The sequence below is a fragment of the Anser brachyrhynchus genome, assembly GCF_964034855.1.
Source record: "Anser brachyrhynchus genome assembly, chromosome: 1".
Taxonomy (NCBI): Eukaryota; Metazoa; Chordata; class Aves; order Anseriformes; family Anatidae; genus Anser; species Anser brachyrhynchus.
In genome coordinates, this window is record NC_137694.1 from 7,394,123 (window position 1) to 7,412,555 (window position 18,433).

At 47.4% G+C, this 18,433-nt stretch overlaps 1 protein-coding gene across 11 annotated transcripts in view; it reads right to left on the reverse strand.

The window, feature by feature from the left end:
* FRMD4A (FERM domain containing 4A) overlaps positions 1-18,433 on the reverse strand; it is a 362,843-nt gene that overhangs the window by 97,409 nt on the left and 247,001 nt on the right. For all 11 annotated transcript variants that reach the window (XM_080605846.1, XM_080605838.1, XM_080605837.1 and 8 more), the window contains one exon: positions 760-854. In XM_080605846.1, the coding sequence (XP_080461972.1) occupies positions 760-854 (95 nt within the window). The remainder of the gene's footprint in view (positions 1-759; positions 855-18,433) is intronic.

The window sequence follows — 18,433 nt, forward strand, 5'->3', positions numbered from 1 at the left end:
AGGGATATAAATGTCCTATCGTGAGAGAAAAACTCGAGTTTTGCGGTGAACACAGGCCTCTGGGAGCTGGGGTTGAAGGTGAGCAGCCAGCATTGCCTGAGGTGACTGCAGTGGCAGAAGCCCACTCTTTGGTTCAGCTCAGCCGTAAGGCTCTTGTGTGATTCCTGGCAAGGTCGAATCCTTTATTTTTATTTATTTATTTTTTTAATGGAAATTTTATATTTATAAATATTTTTCCTTCATGTTAAATTTGGCAATCCCTTCCTTTCTCATCCTTTCATCTTTCAATTTTTTTTAAGAAATTCTAATCTAGGATCTAAAACATCAGTTATTTATTTGTTTATTTATTTTTACTTGGAATAAATGAGCATTACTCTTAAACCTGCTTGAGTGATTAACACTTCAACTGAAAGGTTTTGCCAACCTAACAACATCTTGGAACTAGCGAGTGGATCTTAAGTTCAAGGGAGCTTAAGCTAACATTTTCCCAGTGACACAAACTCTTTGAACATGGGATGAGGAAGGGATTTTTTCTGTCCCTGTACACTTCCAGAAATGCTGAACTCTTTGTGAGAGGCTTCCAGCCTTCTGAAGGAGAGGCTGTACAGGTCAGACTCAGATGTGGGACACGCCTCTGTAGACCTTGATCTAGGACCTTGGGGTACAGAGGTCTTCTACACTGGTCATTTTGGACAACACTCCCCTGGATTTCCTATGATCTAAGAGATGCCTCTTAGGTCTTTGATTCCTTGCACTTACGTTTCATCTGTGAATGCAATTCCAAAGTATTCTTTCTCCTTCAGGTTGAAATGAGATGCCACCAAGTCGAGCAACTCCTTGGCCAAAAGCTTTGGCTGGAAAACAAGAATGAAAGAAAGTGATTAACAAAGAGAAATTTGTGACAGTGATACCGTGCTTCTGGATGGACATGTCGTCCTTGAAGATACTCCACTGCTGTTGGTTTTATGTTTCCTCTGGTGTTCAAGCTAAATCTTCAAGCAACATTAACTCCTTGAAACAAGCACTAGTTTCTCTTCAAGGTAAATAATATAAAACAGGTGATTCTGACCTCTTTAGTGCTTAAAGTCTCTGCAGACAGAAGACCTGCTTCCTGCCCGTGTCCAGATTTGCCATGACCCGCTCACTCACGCCTCTCTGATAATTTTAGTTGTTAAAGCTTTTTATCAAGGACCTTTGCAAGCACATTTCAAACACCCACTCTCACATGCACAGCACAGATACGTTCTCATAAGACTAATAAAATACGTAGTGCCAAAAGATAGGATGTGACAGGACCAAATGAGGAGTAAACGGCAGAACAAAATAGTTTCCCATTCAGCATTGCTTGTCATTTACAGAGAAAGATGCATCCTAAAATGTGGGCGGTTGAAAGGAAAGAAAGGAAAGTAACACACATTTTCAAAATACCCTTGGTAAGAGCATAAAAGCCAAGCTCAAAGGAACTGCTCACCTCATATATAAAAAGGTGTGTTACTATCACGAGGCAATTCTGCCTTTCCTGCAAAACCTTCTTTGGCTTTTATGTACGAATCTCCACCCGCTCTGCTGAGCTCCCGTGTTTTCTTCTGGGCTAGTGAAGTCTTGGCCATAACAGAGCTCTTGTCCTAGCTCTCACTGGTAGCAAACAGGGGTAAAAAGGATCCAGGTGGGTGCTCCTGTGATCCCACAGACCTGTACTAGCCCCAGACCCCAGAGCTGTAATGGTAATAGCAGCACTGGCACAGCTGGCCCAGAGATCCCTGATGACCTCTCGTAAGGATTTGGTCTACAAATCTCTGTGCTGCAGCCTCGGTGGAAATAAATCCGTCCGCAGGCTTGGCAGCCCCAACAAGTCAGCCAAGCAGCTGAGTCAGAGTTACCCCAGACATGAACCTGTTGTTAAAGGCAGATGAGATGGTGATGCTGTGCAGAAAAGGAGTGGTGAGGACCTGAGAACCCTGCTGTCCTAATTGATCGCCCTGTCCTGTAAATACAAACACAGTTTGAGCTGAAAAAAACACCTCATCTGTACTTCCAAACAGATTCACAGGACTCTTAACCTCTCTCCAAAAATGTCCCTAAACCCTACGCTGTTCTAGTACCTGACACAGCAATAGCCTTTCCTAAATGCAGCACTAGCTTAAAGCGGCCCCGGAATACATCTGAGTTGTTGTAAAGGAAGAACAGCCCGGTGGATAATTAATTAGGTGGCATGCAACAAGCTTCATTGGCATTCCCAAGTCAGACTTCTCTGGCAGGACTCCTGGAGTCTTTGCTATGAGCACACTACCTGCTGCATTACCTTTCACATACCCTTGAGCTAGCTCCCAAACGGTGCTCAGAGCTGAGCAGACCAGGCATGGGGCTGTGGTCATGACCCTTGTCCCCTTGGATCCTTTCAATGACCCCAAAAAAGGAGCACACCAGCTATGCTGGTCTCTTTGGAGACTCCAAGCAGGGCAGTGAGCCACCCACCAGCCTTTCTGGGTATCCTGAGAGGGCAAGGGTGGTGGAAAAGCGTGCCTCAAACACAGCAGCATTTCCCAAGTCTGGAACAAGCACTTGGTGGGGATAGGTTGAGCTTTCAAATTTTGCAAGAGAGAAGAAAAACGCATTTCCCCCCCACAGGCATTGAGTGAGGAGCAGCCTTCAGTCACCTCCCCGGGCAAGATGGGCAAATGCAACGGTCTGCCTCCTTCTCTCTGCTGAGTGAGACCTGGCTGCTGGAAAAGCCCTGGAGAGATGGCTGGCATGGCACAAGTGCCCTTGCTTTGGGGATGTGTCCCAGGGCTACGGTGCCAGATAAGGGAGGATAACCCTTTGCCTGGCAAGACAAAGGAGAGGAACGATAGCTACAGACCCAGCCCTGGAGCGGTGCCAGGTTAGTTACGGGGCCAGCATCCCCAAAGAGGCTTACAGCGGTGAAGTTAAGCCCTGCTAGCCCCCTCCAAGATTACTTGCCACTCCGCTCTTAAGCTCTGCAAGGTTACTGTCCTTTCCTGTAGGATGAGTCCCTTGTCCTAATACAGACGGGCAGTCTGAGTCTTTGGAGTGGGAGTGGAGGAAGGTGCCTTCTCCAGGTAGCAAAGACTCCTCAAGACAAGCCTGCAGAGCAGGGATAAGGGCAGGAAAACCCTACAGGCACCGAGCGAGCTGCAGCCCGTCCCGCTGTCTCCGGAGAGATCCACGCGCTCCAAGTTAGTGGTTAATCTGCTTGCTGCTGGGATCGGCTGAGCAATGACCTCCTTTCATGTCAGCTGCACAGACAAAGAGCTCATTAGCGATGCCTGTGGCAAGTTGTTTTAATTCATTATTAATTTCTGGACTTCATTTTCCAGAGGGATATTCATTTTGCATTAATAAAACTCCTGTCGCAGACACATTGAGGAAGATGGGGACTGGTCTGTGAGAGCAGGGAAATCAATAGGAAGTGGGTGCAGGACCTTCTGCAGCTAATATATCAGGAAACTGCAGGCCAGCTTGTGAATCCCACATGCATAAATCATGAATAACGGGTGGCGTTCAACCACTGAATTGTGTTCTCACTGCTGCAGAGCTGGACCATCATAAAGGGACCTGCCAGGGCACTGCTGCTCCTTGTCTCCTTCCTGGCCATGCCTTCTTGGGGTCCCCAATCTAAATTGCTTCAGGAAAAGCAAAAAGGGGCATGTGTTGAGCTGTAGTTGGCTGGCCTGAGCTAGGGACAGGGTACACCAGCAGAAACCCTGCAGATGCGGGACCAAGGGCTGACCGTGCCTTGCTGGAGGGGTAAGTTGTCAGAGAAATCCTATTTGGCCAGGGATTCCCCTGCTGGTCCTTCTTCCTGAAGGGCCCTCTCTGCAAAAATGCACATAAAGAATGATGTGGGACGGATGGTTTTTATAGAAAAATCCACAGGGTTTGTGGTCCCAGGGGGCTGGGGGAAGAAGAGCCCCCAGAGGAGGAAGGCCTGAGGGACCCGTGCTCCCATGCTCTGCACAGACTGCTTCTGAGGACAGCTCATCTCATCTAAAGCAGGCCCAAAGTCCGTAAGGACTTGGTGGTGGACTCAGCTGAAGATCAGCCTCTCAAATACCTAACCTGACCCAGGCCAAATCCTGCCCCGAGAGGGCAGTGCTGCCATCTGAGGAGGCCCCGGGGGCCGCAGGCCTGGTGGCACGAGCACCACCACAGCTACGGCTGGAGCTCACCTCAGGGGGCCACTGGATTTTCAACCGGTTCAGGCCCTGAAGAACAAACACCTGCCCGTCTCAGTCAGCAAAACCTGAGAAATACAAGGATGGCTCCGCACCTCCAGCACGTCATTCTGCCAGCCGTTGTGGAAAACGCAGCATAAACGCAAACATTTCAGCATTAAAGATTCAGTATGATTAAAAAGCCGTGTTACTGGGATTCGAGCAGCCCGAGGAACTCCAAAGCCGTGTGTTTCCTCAGAGGAGAGATGGGCTGCCCACTTCTGGCCGAGGAGCATGTTTCTCCCTGACAGCTTCCCATTACGTTTAGAAATGAGTGAGTTATGGAGCGAGATTATCTACCCACAGCCCAGCAGGGCCATGAATAAAAAACAGATGACATGGTATTAGCTGCTGCTGGTACGTCCCTAGAAATGTGGGCACACACAAAGTATATTTCATTGTTTTATTAACGGCCAAAGAAGCCTGTCTGTTCCCCCCTCCCCCGTTTCATCACTTTTCCCTAATTCTCCGTGGCAGGAGGGTTCTGGGAAATGCACGGTTTCAACATGTGGGCAGACGCACGCCGCCTGCATCCATCCAGCCCAGAGACACGCTGAACTGTGGGAAGCAGGTAACTAGATCATGCTTAGTAATGCCTCGTTTCATTAGATTAAAAAATCCGCTGCCCTCCACTGTCTCCTTCCTGGGGGGACTTGCAGTGAGACACGTAACGGGACCGAGACGCTGCTGCGCCAAGTGCTGCAATGCTAAAAGCTGCTTGCTGTACGGAAAAAACGCATGCTCAGCCTTTATTCCAGTGTTGGGATAAACATCTCAGCTCCTCGTGGCATTAACAGTGGCATCCCCAAAATCCAGGGAGTTGAAGGCATGCATACGCCAAAGTGTTGGCCTAAAATCCCGGACTTGGTTTCTGGCAGCCTGGAGACAGCTGCCTGTGCAAACCTGGCATTTGCAGTCATCTTCGCTTCAGCTGGAGGGGAAATTGTGTGCCCAAAACATTGCTGTGGTCAGGCGCAGACTCTAGGACTGTCTTAACCAGTGGCATTAAGCTGCGAGGACGTACTGGTGCAGGCTGGCCCATCAGCACCCTCCAATCCCTCCAAACCCAGGAAGGTCCTCAGGTTTTGGGAAGAGATGGAGCTGACCTCCAGGAACACAAGCCTGGCTGTGCCACAGGGCTCCAAGCCCCACCAGTAAGCCCCAACATATATTATTTATGAGCCCAGATATAGCATATGCTGTCTGGCGACAGGTTGGCTTCTGCAGGACATGCTGTGAAGTGTGTCTGGTCCAAAACATCCTCTTGAGTCGTGTTGACTCAGTCTGATTTCGTTAACGTCCAAAGGTTGGGCACTCGAAAAACATCTTTAGTGGCTCGAGTTGAAATGTAGGCTGGGGGGTGTGGTGCAGCCCGTCCATCGGCTGGACGGGTGAGGTGGAAAAAGGAGCAATTTGCATGAACACGGAGTAATTCCTGCCTGGGCCATGCCCCGAGCAGCATTGGGGCTCACATGCCTCAGGGTGCCACGCTCCATTGCCAGCCAGCAGCAGCTCTCGTCTGTCTTGAGCCTTGGGCAGTGCAGTCAGAAGGAAAGAGAAGTGCAAAATGGTGACTCACACACAGTTCTTCCCCTCCGCCACCCCTTATAATTTGCTAATGAAGCAATGTCCAGGTGCCCCCACTGAATTAGATCATCTGCTAAAAACAGCCACAGAGCAATGCTGCAGCACCACTGTGAGAAGGGCAGTGAAGGTGCCCGTGTGGACCCCTTGTGATCCCATTCTGTTTCTCGATGCATAGGTTATTCAGTGGCCAGCAGCCTTATCTGCTTTTGGCCAGCAGCACACGTACACCCCCATGCAAGAGGCAGAGCATCTCCCCGTGATGTGTTACGTACCGTAACTCCCTCCCATCCCTGCCTTCATGTGCCTGAAACTCTGAAATCTCCCATCCAGGGGCCGCCGAACTGTCACCCACTCCCAAGTCTCTTCTTGCCAAATCGGCTCTGCCAACATCCTCTAGTTTAACGCATTCTGTGTACTATGGAGGAAAGAAAAATCCTAAGTCTTTCCATACTAATGTGTAAATACTAAATAACGGTCCTTTCAGCTATTGTCTCATCCAAATACAGCGTGATAACATTGTACAAAATCGCTCAGGCTGAAGGCTTGGGGACTTAGGGGACTTTGGCTTTGAAATTCCCCTTATGGGATTGACCATCCATTTCTTAACTCCACGTCAATACATGGAGTGCATATAATTAAAACAGGCTGAGATATAGTTACGGGAAAAATTATTCATTGAAATGCAAGATGCCTGGGGAGGGAATGCCTTATTTTTTTATCACGAAACAGCTGAACCCTGTCAGCGTCAGGGGCCGGCGATGGCTGCACCGCTCCTGCTGGCACACGCGGCACCTCGTTCCAGAGTCAGCGGTTGGCTCTCAAGTCTCTTTCCTTCATTTATTCAGGAAAATGAGACAACTTGCCTCTAGCTACCTCCTCGGGAGCGTGGAGGGTGCTGACAGAGAACCACTGACGTTTTTCTTGGAAAGTCAACACCCGCAAGTTGCGGGAATTTAGATTTATTAGGGTCAGAGAGACAAAGACAAAAAAAAATCCCCAAGTTTTTTAAAAAAGCCTGTTTGGTAAAAGGATTAGAAACACCCTACTGACAAGACGCCTTAGAAATATTCACAGATAGCTGCATTTCTGAGTTCAGCTAATACCTGACACTCCATATCTTAAGTTCAAAACCGTTGCTGACAACCTCTAATTCCCCTACATATTAGCAACGTGAATCTGCTTAACTATTTCTGTAGTCAGAGAAAGCGTGAGTTTGCCACATCTGCATGGCAAATTCAGGTCAAAGCCCAAATGAGAAACAGCTAGTTGGAGGAAAAAGACACTCTGGGGTCTGTAGCATCCCTCCTCCTCTTCTCGCCCGATGCAGAGGCAGCTGCACGCTTGCCCCATTCAGCTGGATCTGCGTGGGTGCCCAGTGACCCCGTTCCTCATCCGTTGCCCACTGTATGGCCCTGCAGCTCCAACAGCGTTTTCAGGTGACTGCATCTGAAAAGACCAGCCAGCTGCTGCTGGTGCTGGGATGGGAAATCTGCCCGTCTTCACAGCCCCACGCTCAGGCCTGTCTCTCATGCGTGACAAAAGCCTCGGTGCTTCCCTCTGCCCCCCTCAGCCCTCTGCCTGCTCCACCTCCTCCTGGCCCTGCTGGAAGCAGGTCCCGTTCCCATGTAGAGCAGAAAGGCTAAAGAGATGCGGGTAGAAGAAGGCTGAGCTGAGTTTTGTGGTCTAGCATGCCAGCAGAAAGAGCACACCATCGGGTATTTCTGCCTGGGGTCCCCCCAGAGCCTGGATCTCTGTGCTGTGTATTTTGGGAGTGCTGGCTGGGCACACACCATCCTCACGGAGCATCTCAGCTAGGTCTGATGTCTCAGTGTGCCTCTCATATGCCAGAGAGCTGATCTGTGCACACGCACACAGCACTTTGCATGAGATTTCCACAGGCCTGAGAACTAGAGGCAAGTGGCCCAAATCCTGGAATTCCCCCTTGATAAACTTTCTGGGCAGCAAAGGAGGTTTGTTGTGCAGGGTAATATCCATCACGTGCTTGTCTTGTAGCTAATCCATCCACCGGTTTGGGCGATACATAGACAAATCCCCTTTTATCCGATAGCAGAGAATATTCTCTGTGTGGTGGCTTTGCTACTCGCACCATCTCATTTCAACCCCAAATTCATCCCCTCGCAGGGATGTGACCTCGCACAGAAGCACACTTGTTACGGTCCTCCTCTCCTCCTCCACGCTGCCTTCCCACCTCACGGCCCTTCCTCCTCGTCTGTGCCATTGGCTCAGCACTGCAGCCTCCCTCGAGTCCTTTGCAGCTGAATACCGGCCAGGAGCAGAGTGAGAAGGTCTGGCCAAACGCAGAAGGAAACCCAGTCTGCATGGGCAAGCAGTTGGCTCTTTAGGAGGGGGTTGATGGAAAGCGTGGAATTCCTTATGCTAACTGATGTCAAAATTGCTTTTGTAGCACTGCCAAGGTCACTGCTGGCTCGGCCAGTCAGCCATGAAAACATCACTGGAGCAAGTTTAAAAGTTGCCCCGAGTCAATTTGTGCATGCAACTTTTATTATCCTTTATTTAAACTTTCTAGGTTTGTTTTCAGAGGGTTGGAGGAAACGGATCCTTCCCCTGCTCTCTCTCTTTGGGTTTCTCCCAAAACCTAGCACAATGTCAAATCTGGTTTGTCCTTTACAAGGCAATCCTGAGGATGAGCCTGGCTGGCTGCTTGCTGTGCTATGTGTTTACTCGAGCAAACGCTGTGTTTTCAGGAGACTACTCTGGACTCCATGGAAGATCCTATAGTTATTGTCGGGGCTGCGTTCTGTGGATTAGCCTGGCTTTGATGAAAATCCATCCCAACTTTGACAGTTTTGACTGAGAGTTTCTTTGAGCTTTCAGGGAATATGGAGCAAATTTACGAGGTACAAACTCGGAAGGGCTGGTACAAAAAAAGGTGCCCACTTATGTGAACCCAAACAATCAGCTTTTGAGCAAATTTAGTTCCCACAGAGCAGATAAAAACATTCCCAGCTACGATGGCTAGATTCGCTCGCACAAATCCTTGTCAATGTCTTGAACTCATTAATGATCTATTGAATAGCTTCCCATTTCCTTCTGCATGAAACATCTGTGGGATTTCCAGCTATAAATGAAAAGCGTATGGACAATAGATTCGCAGAGCTGGAGGAAGATACCCACATGCAGGAAGACTTTGCCCTGGTTGGAGACCATTGGTTTCAGAAAAGGGGAAGACAGAAACATCTGTCACTCAAAACAAAACACTATTTTCAAGGTCACAGTGGCTTAAGCATCTCCCAGTTCACCTATACCCCAGATAACTGGGACTGGGTTTATTTGGCATGCCTATCACCATGATTTAGCAGCCCTGGCTATGTCAGTACCAGGAAACTGAGGAAGGCTTGGACTTGGCTGATCTCCAGTCTGAAGACTTGCACAGCCATCACTTGCCAGTTCTGTTCTCCTAGACAATGCCCAAGCACCATTTGTGGGATAGCTTTGCCCAGGAACCATATCTAGATGTCGGCATGGATCCATCCACCTCATTCTAGGGCAAAGAATATAGCTAGGTGGATACAAGCCGAGCCCATGAGCCAGTGAGCAAGTTCTTTCTTCATCCACTAGAACTGACAAAATCATTGATTTTCCTCCCCTCTGAGCAAAGTAAGAGAAAGGATGGGCTCAATTTGGCCATCAGTTGTCACAACGAGTTGAACCAACCCAGACTGCACATATTCCTAGAATAGTAAGCTCACGTGGTATCAGGCTCTGTAGCAATGTTTTCCACAGATTACAAGACACAGCACAGACATGCACAGCGCATCCCATCCTTTCTGCCTGTCACCTAACCACAGCCAGCCAGCCCTGCACAATGGTGTCTTAAATCCAGCTGGCAGAGCACGAGGCTTTGTCCCCTTCCCTTGGTTTCGTCCCACAGCGAAGGGCACCCCAAGCTGGCCAAGCAACAGAGATGTGTGTGGGTTGTGTCTGTTCTGCAGCACAAAGGCACCTAACTTGTGGAGGCTGCCACTGGGCCATGCTAGCAGAGACAGTGACTGAATTTTGGATTTCATTGCCATTATCTGAAATCAATTTAAGCAAGCAAAGAATGAAGTGAGAGTAAGCATATCTCATGCTTTTATCACAGAACTGGAGGCTGCAGAGGATATTTCACTTTCCTTTGCGCATGACGTAGAGCAGTGATGGATACAGAGCCCAGATTAGATGGAGCACTCCAACTGGAGATTGTTGCTAAATTAATACAAATTGAAGCAGCTCACGATGTAAATTGCACATGCTGTGGAATTAAGAGGGTTTGTATACAGGGCTTTGGTTCAAACCCTTGTCTAAATGCAGAGGAGAAAAGACATGGCTATGGCATTCTTTGCAGCATGCTGGGTTGAAAGTTATATGGCCTAGTTTGAGAAAGCACTTCTGACATGACAAATTTATGCAGATAATCTGTATCATAAATGATTGGCTTAAAGAATTTTGGGTCTTCGCGTGTGCTTGCCTTTCAGTTCCTGGAGATCTGTATAATTTTGCAAAAGGGTAGTCAACGGCTGCAAGAAAATCAATTGTGTGTTAAGCCTCCCAACTGTATCACACGTGGCAAATGAAACTTTGAGCATGAAGCGAGTGTCAGAGCCAACTTTCAGTGGCAGGAATCCATTTCACACTCAGCTGACAACAGGGTTTGATAAGAGCTCGGTCAGTGTGAATAACCAGCTGCCTTCTATATATATTCTGATTTGGGAGCATCTGTTGAAGTTTTATATCACTGAGAGGCTGTTGGTATTCCTTCAAAGTATTAAAGCTACCTTGACAAGGTCAACAACAATTTTTACGGAGGTCAGCATTTTTTATTTTGAAATATTTGATCATAATTCTATCAAACATTAAAGACAGATTTTGGTTGGGGCACATAATGAAATTGGACAGCTCACACAATCCATTTATCTTTTCGACTGTAAACCTCTGAAGCGCTCTAGTTCATCCAGTTTCAAATCAAGTGTAGAAATGTCCATCTCCCTCACCCAGCCTACAGAAATTGGTCCTTGGAAATGTTCTCGGTCTCTTATTGCTGATGTGGAAAAGAAAAAAATAATTTCCCGAGACATATAAGCTTAGCAGCATTCTTACGTTCTATTTGTTTTTAAAAAGTCTCTCCTGAATAAGGACGTTTATTTCCATCATGACTCAAAGTCACTTCTTCATTGCTAAAAGTGTTTGATAAGGTAAGAGAATGCTTATTTTTGTAGCACATTTTCTAAACACATTAAAATCATTTATTAAAAAAGCAGGAAAACCTACAAGACTATCTTATGAATCATGACAAGCTAGTGCAGATTTTAGCAAATCCAATGGCAATTAAAATAAATAAAATCAATGATAACACTAGGTCTGATGTATAGAACTAGATCTTCCCATTTTATCCTGCACACCATTTGTAAGTGCAGAGAGACTAATTAAACTTAAAGAGAGCTAAGTCCTGATGTTCTAGGAGTGGGGAAGGGGGATGCCTTCAGAAGGATAATGGATGCATATTTTTTGTGCATTTATCTCTATCTGTTCTTGTACCTAGGGATGTAGTCATGAGAGCTGACTGCATTGTTAGATTCTGCAAATATACAGCAATATGAGATACCTCCTCTCTAACGAGCTTAGAGTTGAACTGTATTGGTCTTCCTGGATCTTCTCATCAATTTAATCACCTGTGATATATACAGTTGCCATATTAAGAACATACCACGGTTTTCTGAAGCTTCTGGCTTAAACATGCCATGAAAATACTGCACATCAGGCAGACAGCTCTTCCCCTAGGAAGGTCAGGAGAGAGAAGCTGAACCTCACTTGCCAGATGTTGGTTGCATTGCTTAATGCCTGGTGGCAAAACTCAGACACTCCAGGGAGCTGACTGGTCAGAGAAAGCAAGAAATGGGATCGCTACATAAATTACTCTAACCTCAGAGCTGAATAAAGGAATGATGCTTTGCATAGGTCCAGCTCCCACAGCACAGTAGCTCAGTGCTTCTCCGCTTACATCCCCACAGACAGTCTGGCCTCTAAATTCCTTTGCATGAGCATGGCCCCTGGGTTCACCCATGTGATGGCTAGGAGCTGCCTGTGACTCTGACGGATTGTGAGGGGGGGGTCTAACACACCTGTTCTGCAAGACAGAAAGTCCTTATGATTCCTCATAAGCCCCCAAGGCAGCCTTTATTTCCTGAGCCAGCAGAAGGTGCTGATAAAAGCAAGGATCAAAACCGTAGTGATAAAAAACCGTGGTTATTTCGAGGGGAACTGGGGAAGCCAACAACTTGTCACCTAAAAAAGGACAGAAACCACCATCCCTTCAGCTACTCGTGTTAAACACAGCCTGCAGTCTTCCCTAATGCATCCATACATTAAGAACCTATAGATGGAGCCAACCACCTGTGCCCTGAGAAGTAGAGTTGTCCTTGCCTAGCATGTCCTGGGACACAGTGAGGACGCTGGCTGGGTCCCCTGGGCAGCAGAAGAGGGATGGGGCCCTTGGTGGAGCAGAGCAAGTTGCAATAGAGAAACCCTGGACACAGGCAAGTCCCGCTTCCACTTCTGGGTGGTCTGAATTTTTTTTATAAACCGTGGGTTTTTAAAACTAAAGCAGTCCCCCGATACTTGAAGAAAGATGCAGTTAATGCTCTTTTTCACCGCTTTAAATGTGCAATGGTACACGTGTGTGTGCTGGGATTGTTGTTAGTCTACTGTGGGGCCTTACTGAACCTAACACATTTCACTTCTGAGGAATTTGGTAGAGAAGAGCCATTATTTACACACGTGCAGGCTTGACAGGAGAACATATTGAGTCTGCTGGAATTGAGAAAACATAGGATTTTTCTCCTTTATTTGACACAGATATCAGCACCTCCACTGTGAGAAGCTGTGGGCCTAGGCCTTACTGCCCACCTCAAGGCTTCTCTTGGAAATCTTCCCGCATCCCTTCTGTGCCCCAAGCAAGAGAATACTCCCTCGAATAAAAACCACAGATTAGCCCATTGACCTCCTTCAGTCCATGCTTATCAGTCATTTCTCCTGTGATACCTGAGGAACTATCACAGGGAACACTAAACACAGCACAGCCAAAGCACGGGGACCATCCCGGTGCACATCTCCAGCGGGTCCAACCACTGCCCCCTCCAAGCGGCTCTCCTCCTTACACCCCTGAAGACACAATCTGGTGGTGGACAAGAAGGGGATGAGATTATTTTCTGACATTCGGCTTCATTTCCCGACCGCAGGCTCACCATCGTCACACAGTGACCCCCATAAATAAAGGAGGAGACAACAGAGAGTACTGATAATTGGCCGCAGCTCGAAGGGGAAGCAAGCAAACTAATACTTGCTCACCATAGGAATTAATGGGGGATGAGAAAGGATTATTTCCCCTGATATTTGTGCAAAGAAGTGCTGGTGATAAACCAGGCCCATTAAAAAGGAGGAGGGTAAAATGAGTGACGCTTCCAGACCAGATGAAATAGTCAGCTTCTTTTATTAAAAGCAAAAAAAAAAAAAACCCAAAAATCTGTTTTTCACACAGAAAGAATAAAGAAGAAATAAGATGGAGTGATTAGGAGACAACTCAGGCAGGGCAAAAACTGTTAGTGATGAACTGCGACTGAGGAAATAATTGGAAAATGTAAAAGCATACAAATGTGGATGATGACCCATGTACTGGGGCGATAGCGGAATTAGCCAATAAACGTAATGAACCGTGGAAGGAGAAGCTTGGAGACTTTATAGAGAACTGTGGAAGGGTTTTCTGAGTAGGAGGGGTAGGAAGCAAACAAAGGCAATTTGGTTTCTGAAAAGAAGTAATCCCATCGCCGGTAATGTCCCACAGGAAGAGGGAAAGGGAGGACGAGTGTATAATATTGGAAGAGGGAAAGGATCTAGGGCGGGATGCTGATACCAGCTCCACCATTACCCATGCGTGAGGGAGGTGTGTCCAGGCCTGGAGGAAGGGGAATGGCCAGAAATGGTTATACCCACTTGACACCCCATGAGCCTCTGTTTCAGGTAGAGGGAATCCTTGGCTGCCCCGTTTTCTGTCGTCTTCGCAGAAAGAAGGTTGAGGAGAGGGTCCATAACTGGGCCTGGTGGTTTTTACCTGCTGATTTGGGACTGGGATTTACTTCCAGTCGTGGTCTGGTTTCTAAGGTGAAATGTCACGTCTGCCCAGAGGCTTGGTGTCCCCACAGGGGCATTTGGGGCATTTGGTATTCAGGAACAATGCAGAGCAGGCTGGTGGCACGGCAGAGAGATCTGCTAGCCATGGGCTGAGTCAGCTGGAGTTGTGGGATGTGGGATACGCTGCCAAAATGAACAATCAGCTTTAACGCAAAGACAGCACGGCTCTTGGTCCCTTAAAATATCGAAAAGCTTCCTCAGCACTGCAGGGAACAGGAAGATGGCTTCGTGTGGCATTGACCCAAGCCCTACACAGCAGCCAGCACTCTCCGTGTGCGAGGACTGTGCCTCCAGCCCCAGCACGTCCCTCCACGAGCAGATCCAGGGAACGATGTCCTTCACCACGGCTGGTGTTGAGGCCACACTTCCCTCGTGGGTAAGACAGGGGCTGTCTGCCCTTGGGGGATGCTGGAGCCCTTCCTCTGCAGAGCACCCCGACACCTGGAGTAAATAAATGGCTTCATCATTGCTAATGCTGAAGAACTGCAGTTTTGGAAAGAGCTGCACTTCATACGCAAGTTTGTGCAGAATAATCGTATTTAATGTGGTCTATGAAAAACTGAGGAAGGTGAATCGGGGCAGAGGGGGGGTTTTGTCTTTCTTTGTAATAAAATAGGATGGAGATCTGGCTCGCAGTGGGGAATTAGCTTTGACTACTGAAGGGTTCTAGTGAAACAGTCCTTCCTGCTTCATTTTCCGTTCTGCAATGATGATGTGATCAATGAGGTGATTTTTATCCCTTGCATTCAAAGCAAGGCATGGACCGAGCAGATGCCTGTGCCTTCAATAAACATTCAGAGCTTCATTTTTTAATTGGTGGGAACCGCGTTTCCATTGATTTTCTTTTCCAAATAACTTAAGCAGTTGGAGATTAAGTGCAAGCTTTAGAAACTGGGTACTGTGCATTCAGCTGAGGAGGAATATCACGTGCCATTAAATCTCACGGTAGCATGCCCTGGTTTTTCACCTCAGGCCTAGACTCCTATCGAACTGACTTCAGTAGGAAAATATTTCTACATATCCCCCCCAAACAAGGTCCCTCTGTGTAAACAGAACTTCCAGACCTGCTCCTTGGTCAGTTCAATGTCTCAGTGGCTGGACTCGGACTAGGTTATTAAGGACTACAGGAAAGACACAATATTTTTAGAAAGACATTTTCCATTCCTCTTGCCATAGGGATCTGGAAAACATTTGCCTGCCCGCCTGCTCTGTCAGGAGGCTCTAAAGATGCAGCTGCAGTTTGTCCTAGGAAGGAGATGCCAGTAGCTCTTCAAAGAGAAAAGAAACTAGCCAGCAAAGATATTTTGCCCTGCAGTGCCTAAATCCACAAAGGGACTTTTACTGGTAGAGAAACATTAAAGAAAAGTGAGCAGAAACCACAGGGTTAAGCCATGGCACTAGGCAGGCAGAAGTTTCAAATACAGACTTGGTCTTAGATGGAAAGTGGTTAAATGAGAGTGAGAAGATATATTATATCCGTGTAGTGTAAGCCACTGCTGTTCAGTAGAGACTCATCCATCAATACCAGAAGAGAAGCTGGCCTATGGCTCTTGGCTGGTTTGCCAGAATTTTATTAAATGCACAAGAATGCCAAGTCTGTAATGTCTAAAAGTGAATTTATTTAACAATGAACTCTTTGAAAAGGGAGTCCCAGATGTGTAATTAATAATGAATCAGTGATTTGAAATCTGATCCAAAGCCTACTGAACCTGATAGACAGACTCCCTGACTTCAAGGAGTTTGGGATAAGGCTCTCATTAAGCAAAAGGAAAAAAAGAAAAATAAAAAGCTGAGCCAGCTAGTTAGTTAAAAGAATATCATAGCCTGGGTTCTGCACTTAACAGAGACATACAATAATCTGCACCGCACATAAATCCCCTCTCTGCTGACAGGGGACTCACACATTTCAGTGTCTGAAGCTGAACTTGAAATCTAGGAGAGAAAACAAAACAAAACAAAAAAAATGCCGCAAGAGAGCCCCCAAAGGAAAACCTCCGGCGGTTTGAAACACAACTCATTTCCTCTTGGCACGAACTGGGAGATGGCTGTCATACACGTGTCGTTTGGAGGCGGCAGATGCTGCTCCTCCCCGCACCAAGCCCCGCTCCTCTGCTCTCCCACCGGCTGCCATCGGCCGGGGGAGAAAATCACCCCCAAATTCCTGCCAACCTCAGCGTAGCGTGGTGCCTGGATGGGGACATGCAGCTTGTCTCCCACCAGCGTCCCTTAATTCAATTTGTCAGGGATGCGGGCGGCTCAGCTGAGCCCGATCCCAGCATCGGCCGAATTTTTCAGCAACGCTTTGGGATAGGGGTTGTGGCCGCCTGGGGTCCTCTGTTTTTCGTCTGCCCTTCAATCCGAGCAGAATCGGGGCGTGGAGGAAATGCTGGCTGATGAACAGCTTCGTTGTCCCACATCTTTCTCGAGAGACACACCTATTAAATCGTTCCCTTGAGTCAAATATTTTTAAGTACAGTAACACAGCTCATTTTTTAAATAATCAAATAATAATTAAAAATAATCAGCCCCCCTTTCTGCTGAAGAACCAGTGCATCTGACGTCGAATTTGCTATTTTAATAGCAAAATGTAACCCAATCTAAATGTAAATTCCTGGAGAATCTGCTATCTAATTCTCATTATTTCCACTTGCTTAATGCAATTAGAAACATCTGCCACTGATCAACTGTCCACACAGTGAAAATAAATAATAATTCATGCTATCTGCCTCCATAGCGTTTTTCAGGGAAAGGATTGCAAAGTGCTTTAAAAACATTCTCTAAAGCCCAAGAGCTAGAGCTGTGCAAAATGCTTGTGACAAGCTCTGAATCATACCCAAAGTGCCTGACCGTGAGTCTCTGTATCTCAGAGATGTTTGCTGAATGATTCAAGAAAATCCTGAAACTATATAAGTGGCTACCCTGGTCTCTGGAAACATTTGGCTCACACATGTCCATCTTCAGGGATATGTGGAGCCCTGTCACATCTCTCCTTCCCTCCCAAAGCCTGGTCCCAAAGCCTTGCCAGCAGCACACAGATATTTGCAGCCACTGAGCCACGGCTTCCGAAGGAGAGGCATGAGGCTGGCAGATGGGGTGTGGACGAAGAGGGAAAGGGCATCAGGATCAATGGGGCTTGAAGGTTATCCCAGCCACGGTCCCAGTTTGGTTTTGCCCGTGAGAAGAGCAGAGGGAAGCAGTGGAGTGGGGAGCCCTGTCCCCATGAGATGGACCAAGTGAGGAAGGCAGAGTGTGCTGCCTCACCTTTAAAGCTTGTCAGCGCATATTACCTCTCTGTATAAACACTCTGGGCACTCAAAAGGTAGGAAAAATCAAAGAAGTAAAGAAGAGAAGCCTGGAATGGGCCCCAAGAAATGGGCTTGTCCATCCCCTGCCTGCTACCAAGAGCGATGGGGAAGAAGAGAGGGCAAAGTTTAAATAGAAAGATGTTCTCATTAGGTATCTACTGCTGAAATGTCACCAAAACAAGGAACCAAACTAATCCAAAAACGGTTCTTCCCATCAACCAAGAGAAGCCCATTGCCACAGTCAAATCCCTCCATGCTTTTGCCTTAGAGCTGCTCAGCAGCTGGTGCCCATCCCGTGCATCACCCTGGCTGATACACGAGGCGGATTCATGGTGCAGCCTCCTTCCCGGGGCGTCCCAGGGGCTGGGGCATCATGCACAACTTGTTCCTGCACTGCTGTACATATTGGGATGACTCCACGCATTAAATGCTCTTCCTGGCTTCAGAACAAGGGGAGGGAATGAAGTGTAAATGGCTTGCTTGGTTTGTTTTATTTTATTCTTAAAAAGGGCAGTTGCGAGGTTCTTTATTATTATTTTTTTTTCAAGGAGACAAGCATAACTTACAGACCCTGTAGGTTGCATCTTGGCAAGCTGATGTCCCTAGCACCGAGCCAGCACAGCTGAGGGGAGAGTCCTCTCCAAAAATAGGGATGCATCACTAAACCAAAACATGTGCTGTTAATTTTCCCGAAGGAAAACACCTTCCAGAACTGTCGGAGTTGATGGTTCTACCTCCCAGCATCTGGTTCAACCTGCTACCAAGACAGCGTCAGCACAATCGGGACGGAGACTGAAGCCGCCTCCCCGGCGGGTTTAGATTTGTGCTTTTTCCTGCCCTAATATGGGCACTTTCATGGCAAAGGTAATAACAGAAGAGGTATCGTTCAAACATAATGGTGATGAACCGGCTATGAGAGCAGAGAGATGGGAAGGGAAAAGGCACCCTATCTGTATCAACAGCCTCTCATCCGAAAGGATTGCTTCTCCGGGAGAGGAATGCAAGAGGAGAATGAGCACATGTCTTGCTTCTCACGATGAGGTCATGCATTTTTTTTTTTTTTTAAACATGGCCAGTTATAAGCCAAGAGCCATCTCCTCT